At 37.9% G+C, this 14,037-nt stretch overlaps 2 protein-coding genes across 2 annotated transcripts; both read left to right on the top strand.

The window, feature by feature from the left end:
- The first annotated feature begins 9,135 nt into the window (after positions 1-9,135).
- Positions 9,136-10,122, top strand: LOC135702983 (uncharacterized). The gene is made up of 2 exons (XM_065224063.1): positions 9,136-9,371; positions 9,433-10,122. Exons 1-2 carry the CDS (start codon positions 9,162-9,164, stop codon positions 10,075-10,077), a joined length of 855 nt encoding a protein of 284 aa, XP_065080135.1. The 5' UTR covers positions 9,136-9,161; the 3' UTR covers positions 10,078-10,122.
- Positions 10,123-12,076: 1,954 nt separating this feature from the next.
- LOC135702984 (uncharacterized) lies at positions 12,077-13,007 on the top strand. Its single transcript, XM_065224064.1, has 2 exons — positions 12,077-12,286; positions 12,348-13,007. Exons 1-2 carry the CDS (start codon positions 12,077-12,079, stop codon positions 12,990-12,992), a joined length of 855 nt encoding a protein of 284 aa, XP_065080136.1. The 3' UTR covers positions 12,993-13,007.
- Positions 13,008-14,037: the final 1,030 nt, after the last annotated feature.

Below are 14,037 nucleotides of genomic sequence, written 5' to 3' on the forward strand. Positions count from 1 at the left end.
ACACAATATAAACAACCATAAACAAACAACAATATCCATCGCTTAAAACACGCAGTGCACTCAATTTTTCAACTTTCCTTTCGCAAATATAAACTAATATCGCCATTGCCGTCAACATTGATTCCAGCATCACTGCCAGCTAGACTGATGCAATCCCTCTGTCCTTTTTATTCCACGATTACTACTGTCAAATCGACTAATTAGAAACTGGCTCGGATTTGACAGCAAATTGACTCGAAATTGCTACCTGATTGTCAAGTCCCGTCCCAGCTAAACACCGGCGTGAATAAATATTTTCGGCGGTGTGACGGCCATCGGTCATCTCGTTCGGTGTTGGCGTAAGCCAAATACACCGGTGGCGGCGGCGTGTCTTGGCGGTGCACCGGTCTAAATTACGATACCGTTTTTTTTTTTCACTGTTACTCATATATTGAGAAACGCAGCTTTGTAAAAACCAACGTAGATTTCTTGAAATTGGATACACTTAACTGTAATTTAATTTCAAAATGTTTTTATGTTACTTCATACGCGAAGTTTGCGATTTTCAGAGTTGGTTGGAAATGCTATTATGAAGGTTTAGTGTGATAATTTATTAGCTTATTAGTACTCTAACGGAACTATCCACCTACCCTCTTCTAAAGGTCATTCTCTAGCTAATAAATTATCACACTAAAGCTTCATGTTAGCATTTCCAACCGACTCTGTAATTTACTGCCGAAGGCTGATTCAGTCACTCTAAGTTGAGTTGAGAATAACACTTTTAAACTAATGCCTCCCATCTCGGATAGTTTATAGTTTAGGATTGATACAAGCACGTGTAACCAGAGTTCAATGATATGTTGTACAGCGTCCTCTGAACAGTATATCAGGTTCAAGCTTTCCTACTGATTTAAGAAAGCTGTGCTCAGTGAACAAATTGGGTTAAAAAAAGCAAATGAGTTAATCAATTTTATAATTGTTTCAATAGAGCAGTTCCACGCCAAATGGCAAGTCAATCAGACTCGACCTTCTACGAGCTCTCCACTTCTAATCGAAATGACAACGGGAGACAAAGTTGTAGGGAGAAATAAAGTATTTCTAGAAAATATGTACGTGGTAATTTTTTTTTCAGTAATTTTGAGCAAACATCGAAATAAGGCCGGAACAAATAAATTACTTTTGTCACACCACATTGAAGTCTGAGAAGCAGAGACATAAAACAATAAAATAAAAAAAAATCAATAAAACTTTAAATAAAGTGCTAAACCAACACGTAAAAGTACATTTCAACCATTTTAAAAAATTTCTTATCATGAGATACTTTTGTATACTTCTCATCTACGGTTTTTAAAAGCAATAATTTAGCTATAAATCAAGATTTGATTTTGAAAATATTTTGATTACTTTAGAGGTTTGCAAATTTTGTAGACTCGAAAACTGTTACACATTTTAAAAACCTCTTAACCTGGGCTTTAAGGGTTTATTATAATATTCTGAAGAGCTGATCTCAAACAGTTTCTGTGTCTATATGAAAATCATCCAAATATATTTTTTTTTAATCTGTATGAACCTTGAACACTACGCTCCAGCTCTTTAGTCTTTTTTTTTACTATACAGGGGGGAATCTGCTTACAGACACCTGAGAAGGAACTCAGGATGTGGGGATGGGAGAATTTCACTCCCGACCCACTAAACCTTACCCTGTGCGCTTGGCCCTGGGGCCGCTGTATCGCTATGGCGCTTCTCTAGCAATACTCTATCGATCTAGCCGGACAGTAGGCAACTGCTGCTCGGCACGCCACTGTCGTTGTAATTCCGAAACTATGTGGGTGACCGCAGTCACCACCGCGCTCCAGTTCTCGGTGGTACCACACATCCTAGGAACGATGTTATCTGGACTGGTATCCGCTCCGCATAGCGCTCGATACTGGCTCGAAGCGTGGACAGGCGAACACAACGTGTTCGGCGGTCTCCTCGACGCCAGCACACCTGGGGCAGATGGGAGTACTTGCATGTCCGAACCTATGCAAGTAGCTCCTAAAGCAGCCATGGCCTGACAGGAACTGTGTCAGGTGGAAGTTTACCTGTTGACTTAGCTTGATACGGAAGGTATCAAGCGGTAAGTCCACCTCCCCTTTGTGGAGTTTTCCACACCGATTGCCATCTCGCGGTCGACACAGCTCGAACGGTCCTCGCGTCATAGCACACCACGTCCTCCTTAATGATAAGGCTGATTGGCATCATCCCTGCTATGACACAGACGGCCTCTCTCGAGATAGTGCGACATGCACTGGCCACCCTCAAGCACATTAGCCTGTGTGTGCTCTCTAATTTCCGCCTGTGGCAGTCTCCTCAGCACCTCTTTAGTCTATCATCATGGCTATGGACACTAGACTGATGCAAGATTTGAAATTTTCGCTACACAGTGCTCAAACGGTTCCAAATCGAGTCCTCCAAAAACTTATTTGATTAGAAACTGACTTGGCACAAACCATTTGAAGTTTATTTGGGAATTACTATGGTAAAACCAAACTTTTTGTTCAGTGTCTTCTAGTATTTTTCTATATCACACTGTTAAAAAGTTCTACATTTATTCTTAGGGAAAATTATCTCAGCTACAACTTTGCGGAAGATCGTTTTGCAGCCAAATGTCAAAATAAATAGTTATTAACTGTTTAAGAGATCGATAACCTTATGGCATGATCAAGCAACTGTTTTGTGGGAGTGTACCCCATTAGGCATATGGACGTTAGGCATAATGGACGTTAGGCATAATGGACGTTAGACATAATGGACGTTAGGCATAATGGACGTTAGCCATAAAACACCTTGCTGCTGTGGAACTCTAGAAACCTGATTCGAGCATGGTAAACAAAAAATGTTACAAGTTAACAAACAGAGTTTATTTAATAAGCACAGTTTGAAATCCATTATTTATCATATCATAAGTGACGTAGCTACATATTTCCTTAGATCCAAGATTAGTAGCGATAGCGGTTAAGTAATCTGGCAATGAAAACTCAGCATAGTTTTGAACTATATCTTGAAATCAATCGCATCTAGAAATAAAAATCACACATTTGTTGTAATATATTCTTACACACATATTGCAATTGTCAAAGAAGAAAAGGTTTTCCTCAAAGAACAGCTCATGACATAAAGAATGGTGAATTCTGTGATTTTACATTCAATAACAAAAAACATACCTGCTGCTTCCAGGATTTCCTGCCATACTTTTCGATACAACGATTCTGTTTTTGTTGTCATCAGAATCAAAACTAGCGGAACCGTCTGCTGATGTGAGGGAGCGATACTTCCATGAACAGTGACGAGTTACCGAAACAAACAAGGAACTGTGACAAACGTACCATCTGTAACCCAATATTTTGCCTGTCCAAGACGTCGCAAGTTTTCATGAGTTCCAAAAACTAAGGCTCTTTCGTTATTGTCACCGAAGTCAGCATTCAATAGACGGTCCCCATTATCATCCTTCTGAAATTCATCGGGTAGATTATGCTTAACGTCCATTATGCCTAACGTCCTTTATTCCCAACGTCCATTATGTCTATCGTACATTATGACTAAAGTCCGTATGCCTAACGTCCGTATGCCTAACGACCGTATGCCTAACGTCGTGTACCCGTTTTGTGGGCAACACTGTATTCTGCAGTGTGACATTTTAGCCACGATTTTTGACGAGCCATAAGACATCAGCGACTTGAATCATAAATCACTCTTGTTCCTTACATTTGAGCGTTAAGCGGTCTGAAACAAAATTGGAGCTGAGAAAATTTCCTACAAGCTCCTATAGTTGCGGTACGTTAGAAGCGTAAGGTTCCTATAGTTGTGTATTGAGTCTCCATGCACAACTATAGGAACCTAATGCTTCTAACGTACCGCAACTATAGGAGCGTTTCCCGAGCAAAGCCGGTTAACAAAATGAAAGCAAATCGATATTAAAGTTTGCAGTTCCTATCATAATGAAAACACATTTTGATTTCAATTGTCGCGACAGAAGTCTGATATCATATTGTGCTTTCATTATGTAGTTAAGACTTTTTAAATCAAAGCAACTTAACTTGAAGCTCTGCTGTTAATTTCTTGTTTAAAATTTGATTTAAGTTCATCTGCCATTGAACTAACGATTATTGTTTATTTGTTTTGTTTAACACATTTTAGGTCATTCGTGACTAGCCCGAGGTGACATTTGAGCTCAAATCTTTCAGCGTGATAAACATGGATGCTAACCATTTACGACAGGCCCGTATTCAGTCAAACATTATGAATGCAAAATCAGTAATCAAATTGATTTAATTGAAAGCAGAATTAGTTTTCCGTTTGATTCAACAGTGTAAAATTTTGCTCTCATTTTTGCTGTGTTAACCGTTAAGTCAACCAAAATGAGATCAAATGGAGTATTCAAAATAAATTACATCATAACAGCAAATTCTGATTTCAATTTGATCTCTTACTTTTCTCGGGTTCCCCTATCATTTTTTGAAGGAGACTGATACGGTGAATTGTTAGTTAAGAACACAAAGTTAGGTTTTCCCACAGTAATGTCCATACCAACTTCAAATGGTTTGTGCCAAGTCAGTTTCTTACTCAATGAGTTAAATTTTTGGAAGGCTAATCAGGACCCTGTGAAGTATCCTGCTATCTGTGACTTGTGTTTCTCATTAAATGATTAAACTTCACTTGTTGATCGTTTATGCAAGATTGATTTTATTGTTCAAATTTAACTTAGCCTAAACTGGAGGTATTTGAAGTAATTATGTATTTGCTAGCCAATCAGCGATCGATACATAGATCGACCAAGAGAGGGAGAGAAATGATGAAGAGAGAAACCGCGCTGCGGCTTTACCACGTTACATGTCGCATGGTGACAACGTCGCTTGGAAACAGGCGTAGTGCAATGGCTTAGTAATTAGATCCTTTCCTCGGAAATTGATTATGCAGTACCTCGACACTTATTGTAGGGTCGATGACTGGCGACAGCTAGGGAATTTTGACTCAGCAGTGGCGCAACAAATGCTGGATCTGCTGGAAATGAACAGAACTCGATGGCGTCTGTTATGCAGATGCCACAACCCAATTCGGAACCGTTTGAGTACTGCCCGAGCAGGAGAAAATACCTTATGGATACCAAACTCAGGTATGAAAATAGCATAACTGGCAACCTAAATATGGTATTGACGAGACTGACATAAGAGGTAAAATACAAAAAATAATAACTTAAAAATGTTCTACGAATAACGAACTAATAATTAATTTAGTTATTATAATAACTGACGGATAACAGACGCTTTTTTATGCCAGAACCCAACAAACATTGGAAGCGGAATAAGAGCTTATTCAGGCAAAAATATGCTTCTTCAGCTAAAAAATAACTTATTCAGCTCTTAATCAGCACAAATTGTTTGTTGGGAATACCATAACTTGCTGTTTGAAAGGTCTTCTAATACCAATACAATAGCTTTTTTAGGTGTTATTGTCTAAAAACTGAAAGATCACATTTTGTTATTTTGATATTAATTTGATATTTTACTAAATATTTCGATAACTGAATAATATCAAAACAAGGTTTTATACCACAAGCATACCAAAATAAGGTATCAACCCACATTAAGATATTCATATGTTATCGGTTAGTTATCGGTTCCTGCTCGGGTGTGGAGTAAAAATTTCTAATTTTGGATCAGTCTAATGGACACTTCCTGAAATCATAATTTAAATTTTTCAACTATAACCGTGAATGGTTCATTAGATTAAAATATGGAAAAGTGAGATATTGAATTTTTAAATTGGAATCCTGAATTCCAAGATTTTAGGATTTTAGATGTTTTAAATACTAATGCTTGGATGAATAGTGAATCTTGGATTTTCCAATATTCTACTATATGTTAGGTAGGGATTAGAATTCCTGGTAAATTTAAGAGAAATCAATGGTCATCTGATGAGAGTTTGTTAGAAAATCTTAAATTATTTTATTTGGAGTTCTGATAAATTTATGGAATAAATTGAAGAAAAAAAAAACATCGTAGAACAAGAATTTTTAGTCAAATTTAAAGCCTTTTTCCCGTAATATTTTTTGTAATGTTTGCTCAGAAAACAATATTTGTGATCTTACTAAAATGTTGCATAATAAGTTACTACAATATTGCTCAAAAAATTTCTAAAATATTGCACAAAGCAAAAGTTCAAAAATTCGACCAAAAGTAGTTTTTTATCGGTTTTTGACAAATTTTAAGTGTTCCAGAGTTGTGACCTTTCCCAATCCCGATCGTCAAACAGATGATGGTAGTAACGCTTTGTACATTCCTACCAATGTGCTGGTCGAAGCACTTTCCATAACCATCCATCGAGTTGACGAAAGAAGTAAAAAGCAACTGGTGAATGTCGTCTACGGTGGTGATCCATCACCGATCTGATCATTCCCGACAATCACGACACTCATCTGTGTTCGTTTTGAAGCAGTTGCTGCTTTGCTTGCTTATGTGAGTGTGAAGCCAGCTTTGTTTTCAACACACAGTCGCGCGTGCCAAAACGAACTTGGAATGCATAGGCATTGTTTTTCATATTCTTCTGCCGTTTCGCTTTTTCTCATCATCGTACTGCAGAAGTCTTCACTGCATTGGCGTAGCTAATGGGGGTGCCAAGGGGGCCAGGCCCCCTTCAGAATTTTTTAGGTATTTTTTGACTCGCCGGTATTTTGTCAAGCTTGTCAAGTTCGATGTTACTATTTAACAGCGATTAATAAAATTGCACTTAAAATAACGATTAAAGTCCTTTCGGGAATCTCTATATAATTTCCGGCCACTTTTTTGAAGCCTCATTGACTTGGAATAGTTGTTGAAATTACGTACAAATTTAAGAAATTTCGTTCGTGGAACTTCACGAGAAACGTAGAAGTGCAGCAAACATTGTAGAAGGAATAATGAAAAAGTTCAGGAAATTTTGTAGAAGATCTCAAAATAGTCCAATGAACTTCTAAGAACTTCAGGGATCCTCGTTTCAGTTAAGGGAACTTCGTTGCAGTTTGTCACAGATCCTGCTTCAAAAAAGCTCCATGAACTACTTGGAGGTTATGGGAACTTCGTTAAATTTCAAGGAGTTTTCCAGGGGTTCAAAAATATTTGTAGATGATAGATGTCTTTCCAGAAGTGCAAATATGTTCAAATATCTTCATAGAATTACGAAAGATGTAAAGAGAATATGGAATATGGAATAAATTCAGGGAACTTCGTAGAAGTTGAGGAAATTTTGTAAAACTTAAAGGATTGTAGATGTTCAGGAAACGTTGTATATGTTACAGAATATTCTTCGATGCATCCTTCCTAGACAGCAGAAAATATTCAAAAGGTCTCCATATAGACGAAGATATTAGTAAAGTTCTCTGGACATTTTTCCAACACTTCAGGTTGATCAAGTTCTGAGGATCTACAACTTTTAAACATTCAAATATTATTTCAAGACTGTAAATTGTTCAGGAAGTATTCAAAAGTTTTCCAGCTAATTGAATCTAATGCTTATGATATTCGAAGTCTGGTTTCTTAAAAACATGATAAAATGAAATCATTACTTGAATTTTCATATTTTTTGTCGAATGTCTAGATTTTTCGAAATTTTTGCATTTTAGTTTTTTTTCCCTCGAAAAATACTGTAAATCTCAGAATTTAGGTAAGTTTTTCAAGATCTTGAATGATTTATTTTGAAAGCCAGGAGATTAAAAGCTTGTCGAAGCCCATCATATCATCACCTGTTTTTTAACACCTAAAATTTATTTTGAACAAAATTTCACCAAATTTTTTTTCAGGCATATCAATTTTGTGCAGTTTTTATGAAAGTTTTGATTAGGTTGAACATATTATAGTTATAGAAATTTTTATTTCATTTGTTTTTAAAATTCATGTACTACAATTTTTATGAAATGACTGTCTAGAAAGGATCTCAATTTTATCGTAGTCAGAATTATAACAATTGATCTAATTTCATTGGCTTTTATCAACATTTATATTTAAAGAATTTATGCATACAACCTGTATCAGAGATATATTTTTTTAGTGATAAAATCAAGATAGGTGTGGAATCTCAAAACTATTGTATTTTAATATTCAGAATGTTAAGAATTGTGCATCGACATCTATCATGAACATTTTCCTAAGTCCTAAATGTACAAAATTTATGTTGTGTGCACTTTACCATGTTTCAAAGCCATAACTTCATACAATTATAAAATTCAAGCTCTTTGATTTTGGTTCCTATGTTGAGATTTAAATGATAATGAAATGTTCAAAATCAAAATAATAACCTAATAACAAAATTCATGGAATTACCTGACTCTGAGAATTTTCTTAAGTTTGAGATGTTTTATGACATACGGACGCTATGTGATTTCATTACAAAAAGCATGAACAAACAATCATTGCTTATCCGAAATCAGTAATCTCTTAAGGCTCCCCTAATCGAGGTCTCAATCGTTGTTATGAAATAAATAGAATCAAATTTATTGTTTCACCATTAAAATATTATTAAGGCTCAATGTCATATTACTGCCCAGCACACTTGTCACTGAACAATTATGGTTACTTGTGTGCAACCCATATCAGTCACAATCGTTTTGCAGCAACTTGATTGAATAACATCTTCACGAGTTTTATAAATGTTCAAGGTTTTCAAAATTCATGAGTTGGCATTTCTGAATAGCTTTTTTATAAATAAATAAGATTTGAACACGGTATTTATTGAAAAATGTCAAATGCGCCATTTTGGAAAAAAACACCTCATTCAAAATATCCAAATTTTAGCAGAAATGTGAAAGATTGTCAAAAACAAACAATGATGCAAAGTTTCATAAAAATCTGAGAAGGTCTAGTCACATTTTGTTTTGTTTTTCTATTTGGCGTGGAACCGCTCTCAATGAAGTTAATTGTCATGTCATCAGCTGTTGTCCATCACATCACTTTAATCACCGACCTAAGTCAACATTTTACCTGGTCATAGCGTCGTATCTAATGAAATTTTGCGTTGGCTGATTATGATTCGCGCGCTGCCGGTGAATTAAGGGACCTAGTCAAGATTGAAATCGACACGTTAGTTTGCTTCCAACTGCCGTTCTAATCGGACGCCCAGCAGCAGCCACAGCCTCAATAGAACCAGTTTCACCAAATCTCCAGAGCAGAATGTACACTCGCGATGAGCTCAAGCCTATCTCGTGCGATGACTGGCCGGAGCTAAGAGATATGTTCAAGCACGAGTGGCCCAAACACGAGATCGCGTACAATACCATTCAGAACTACATAAATTGGGTGACAACTGATCCGAAGATAAGGCAGCTGCGGGTGTTTGGGTTGAACGACAGTTGGCGAGAAAATGGAACCTACATCATTGTGGTGAGTATTTCGCGTGCGGACATTCGAATTTTCACGTGTGTAATCCGGAAAATGATTCCAGGATCGATACCAGATGTTCTTGCACAGCTTGGAGGAATCGAATGACTCATTGAAACGGGCTCTCCAACTGATCGATTGGGATTACAGTTACATGATCTGTAGTGCGCCCGACTCCAGTCGATCGGTATTGAAGGATGTATTCAAATCGTTGAATGTTGATTTTCTATGGGAAGCAACCAGCATCAAGTACGAGCTACTAAAGGAAGATTGCCTAAAGTTGGAAATTGCGCTACCGGAAGGGCTGTATCTGAAGAAACTCGAACTGAAACATGCTTCCATTGCCAACGAGCTTTGGCCGTACAGTTGCGAGGGGTCGGAATTCTTCCTGAAACGAATGGCAGCGTGGAATACATCGATAGGACTGTTCAACGAATCTGGTGAAATGCTGGCGTGGAGTTTCTGTTGGCCAACGGGAGCCATCGGTCCCCTGGAGGTGGCGAAAAATCACCTCCGGAAGGGCTATGGCAGTCTTATTGCGAAAGCCATCGCCAAGGAAGTGGCCAAAGTGGGGTTGAATTGCTACGGAACGGTGGTTAGTACAAATACGGTGTCGAAAGCCATGTTCGATAAACTTGGCTTCGTACCGGTGGAGGATACCTACTATGTTCGAACGCGTGCCAGAAAGCTGGTGGAGTATGATAATTGAAATTTTGGGAATTTGACGGACATCAGATACACATATTATCGTCTGCTAAAAAAAGGTAAGAATGATCTGAAAAACAACGGAACCGTTACATTTCAAGATGGTTGGTGCAATAAACTTAAGCTAAAATTGTAAGAAAGTCTGATATTTTTATTCTATGGAAATATTTCATGCCCAATAAGAGATGGATGATTTCAACTGGTTCTCATTTTCCTTTCCCGTTATGATGCTAGCGACTTGGTGTTTATTAGTGGAGAATACTCAAAAGATGTAGATCTTCATCAAACGAATTCGTGCTTGGTGGCCTTACAATAGGATCTCGATTGCCGAGCTTCAACGTTGATGCCGTCAAAAGCCGATACAGTGATGACCCGATTTAGACGGCCCTGCATATCAGACTTTTATCTTTGAATAATTTCTCATAACTGTAATGCCAAATCTTGCTAATTCATCTTTAAGAGGGATGTTTAAGGTATACTTTGGTGAGCTAAGACCAATGAGTAAATTAGTATATAATTTGTATGTTTGAAAGTTACTTTGTGAACTTTTTCAGCAAATTTTGAGAAAATGAGCGGTGAATGGAGGTCAAGCGGTGGACGAGCACCACACGGTACATGTACTTTTTTTTTTTTAAATTAACAGGGTTCAATAATGTCATCTGAACCAGCACATCAGATTCAATCATTGCTACTGATTGTAGAGCGTTGAGTTCAGCGCGTTGATATACAGCATAACAAAAGGCAAACGAGTTTATCTCTTTTATAATTGTTTCAATGTTTACAAAGAACTTAATTGTCATGTCACCTTATCAGATCACCGCACTTATCTAATCTACACGGTAAGAAAAGGGTACGCAAAATTCAGTTCCTTTCACTCAACACGTGGCTTCCGTGGGGCTAAGTAAAATTAAGTTAAAGAAGAAATCTCAATTTTGAGTAATCCTGATCAAGAATCCATTGAGTGAACATTACCTAACGATCAATAGAATGGAATTGTTAAAATTTATACCATTTTATTACCCAACATTGGAAGAACATATGTATAATTTTCCTTTCTTAAAAATACAAATCTACGAATGTCTTCTTCTTCTTCTTCTTCTTCTTCGCATTTCAAGCTTATTGCATATAGCATATTAGCTTTTTGCGTGCTCTCAACTTAGTGTTCTAGATGCACTTCCACAGTTATTAATTGAGAGCTTTCGATGCCTGTACCATTTTTACATTGGTATAATTGTGTGGCAAGTCCAATCATACTTCTATGCCCAGGGAAGTCGAGAAATTTTCCAACCCGAAAAATTCCTAGACCGGACCGGGAATTGAACCCAGCCACCTCCAGCATGGTCTTGCTTTGTAGATGCGCCTTTACCGACTGAGCTAAGGGAGGCCCCATCTACAAATGTATGGCAACCTAAATCAAATTGATTTTTTTTTAATAAACCTGCAGTAAAAGATTCAAATTAATGAACTAGTGGAGCCCAAACGGAGACGATGGAGCACAAACAAATAACAGCATCGATGGCAGTGCAGGTTGCTGTGACTTACATTAAAAAATGGAATAGTACGCAACGGTGAAAATATGACGGTTTTAGTACTGTTAACTGAAAATTGAGTTCTTTTTAACTTCAAGATATTCTTCGTTAGTTATTTTATGAAACACTATTTACTAACTTTTAGCAATGATTAACAGAAAATTAACTTCAATTAGAGTTTATCTATTATTACTCCATACATGAGTAAACTTGAACCAACGCCACTTTTCTGATGCACTCAATTGCGGACCTCAAATGCTAGAACCAAACATTGAGATTTTTAAACTTAATTTTGAGTAATTTTTTCTTACCGTGCAGCTGCGCGTTTTTTTTCGCACTGCTGTGCCAAATAAACGAGCGTAATTCAACGTTTAATTTTGGAACGTTAGTTTGTTTCCAACTGCCGTCCACATAGGACGCCTAGCAGCAGCCGAAGTGTCAAAAGAACCGGTTTCGCCAAACTTCCGGGACGAAATGTACACTAGCGACGAGTTGAAGCTTATCTCGTGTGATGACTGGCCCGAGCTAAGAGACATGTTCAAGCACGAGTGGCCCAGACACGAGATTGCGTACAACACCATACAGAACTACATCAACTGGGTGGCGATTGATCCGAAGGTAAGGCAACTGCAGGTGCTTGGGTTGAACGACAGTTGGCGGGAAAATGGAACCTACCTCATTGTGGTGAGTATTTCGCATGCAGAAATTCGAATTGTCACGTGTGTAATCCGGAACATGATTCCAGGATCGATACCAGATGTTCCTGTACAGCTTGGAGGAATCGAATGACTCATTGAAACGGGCTCTCCTACTGATCGATTGGGATTATAGTTACATGATCTGTGGTGCGCACGCCTCCAGGCGATCGGTATTGAAGGATGTATTCAGATCGTTGAATGTTGATCTCATATGGGAAGAACCCGGTATAAAGTACGAGCTACTAAAGGAAGATTGTCTGCAGTTGGAAATTGCGTTACCGGAAGGACTGTATCTGAAGAAACTCGAACTGAAAGATGCTTCCATTGCCAACGAGCTTTGGCCGTTCAGTTGCGAGGGATCGGACTATTTTCTGAAACGACTGGCAGCGTGGAATGCATCGACAGGACTGTTCAACGAATCTGGTGAAATGCTGGCGTGGAGTTTCTGTTGGCCAACGGGAGCCATCGGTCCCCTGGAGGTGGCGAAAAATCACCTCCGGAAGGGTTATGGAAGTCTCGTTGCGAAAGCCATCGCCAAGGAAGTGGCCAAAGTGGGAATGAATTGCTACGGAACGGTGGTCAGTACAAATACGGCGTCGAAAGCCATGTTCGATAAACTTGGCTTCGTACCGGTGGAGGATCACTACTTTTTTAGAACACGTGCCAGAAAGCTGGTGGAGTACGATCATTGAAGTTTTGGTGAAGTGGATGGACGTTGAAGCCGTTAAAGTTATGACCTGGGTGATGCAAAGATGGACCTCAAAATCGAACCAATTTCGAGCTGTCAAATTGAACCAATTTTTTACTCTTCCGGTGTGACGAAACGAATGTAAGTGTTGTAGTCTATCAATATTAAAAATGTGCAACCTTATCTCAACTTTATCTTATCTTATCCGACCATATTGCTTCTCTCTAATCATTCGCGAATTTACGAACGTAAACAAACAATCGAAGAGTCACGATTTAGCTTTACGCATAACACTGTTTGGCAGCGCTTGCTGCCAGCCGATGGCAACGAATAGGACTACCAACATTGAAAAGAAGCCACACCGGATCAGCCAGGTTATAACTAGTTGAAAGGCACTATGGCCATGTATTTTCAAGGGAAGAGCGATCTGAAACAAAAATGAATGGTTAAACCATACCGAAACCGTTGCAGTTTAAGATGAAATAAAGTCGCGTTTTTTCGTCACATTGGTTTACGATTCATTCATTATGTCAATGCACAATTTTGTTACGAGTATTTTTATTAAATGAATAGAATTCTAGATAGAGCTGGAATTAGGGCCTACACGGATAGAAATCTCCTTATACCTTTTGGCAAATTTCTATTGCTGATTATTCATAAAATGTATAAGTCAACTTATAAGCAGACGCCTTGCAAAAAGTGAATGAAGATCATGTGTCAAATGAAATGTATAAGCGGTCACACTTACCTTTTATGCATTCTTATAGGACCTATGTGGTTTGTCTTATGGAATGTATAAGGCTGATGTTTTGGCAAAAATGTATAAGTGAAACACATGAATAAAATAATTGATTTATTTGGGCTTGCAAAGGAATTATACTATTGAAATATTTCAGAAAGTGCCCAACAGTGCTCCTTCTTTTGCGTGACAAGCTTTCATTGTTGTTTTCATTGAAGCATTACTCAGGGAACAATGTTAAATACCATTTTTGTACATGGTATTGTAACTAATCTTATATGTGCTTCATTTTGATTTGGGATAAGTGTTT

Source organism: Ochlerotatus camptorhynchus, unplaced genomic scaffold, assembly GCF_037179485.1.
Source record: "Ochlerotatus camptorhynchus isolate MF236.1 unplaced genomic scaffold, CSIRO-AGI_Acam_v1.1 ptg000204l, whole genome shotgun sequence".
Lineage (NCBI taxonomy): Eukaryota > Metazoa > Arthropoda > Insecta > Diptera > Culicidae > Ochlerotatus > Ochlerotatus camptorhynchus.

What these genes read in the sequence shown, in the direction of transcription:
- LOC135702983 (XM_065224063.1), top strand. Translation starts at nt 9,162, where the DNA reads ATGTACACTCGCGATGAGCTCAAGCCTATCTCGTGCGATGACTGGCCG. An exon ending in ATGGAACCTACATCATTGTG is followed by an intron (nt 9,372 to 9,432) that starts GTGAGTATTTCG and finishes AAATGATTCCAG; the next exon opens with GATCGATACCAGATGTTCTT.
- LOC135702984 (XM_065224064.1), top strand. Translation starts at nt 12,077, where the DNA reads ATGTACACTAGCGACGAGTTGAAGCTTATCTCGTGTGATGACTGGCCC. An exon ending in ATGGAACCTACCTCATTGTG is followed by an intron (nt 12,287 to 12,347) that starts GTGAGTATTTCG and finishes ACATGATTCCAG; the next exon opens with GATCGATACCAGATGTTCCT.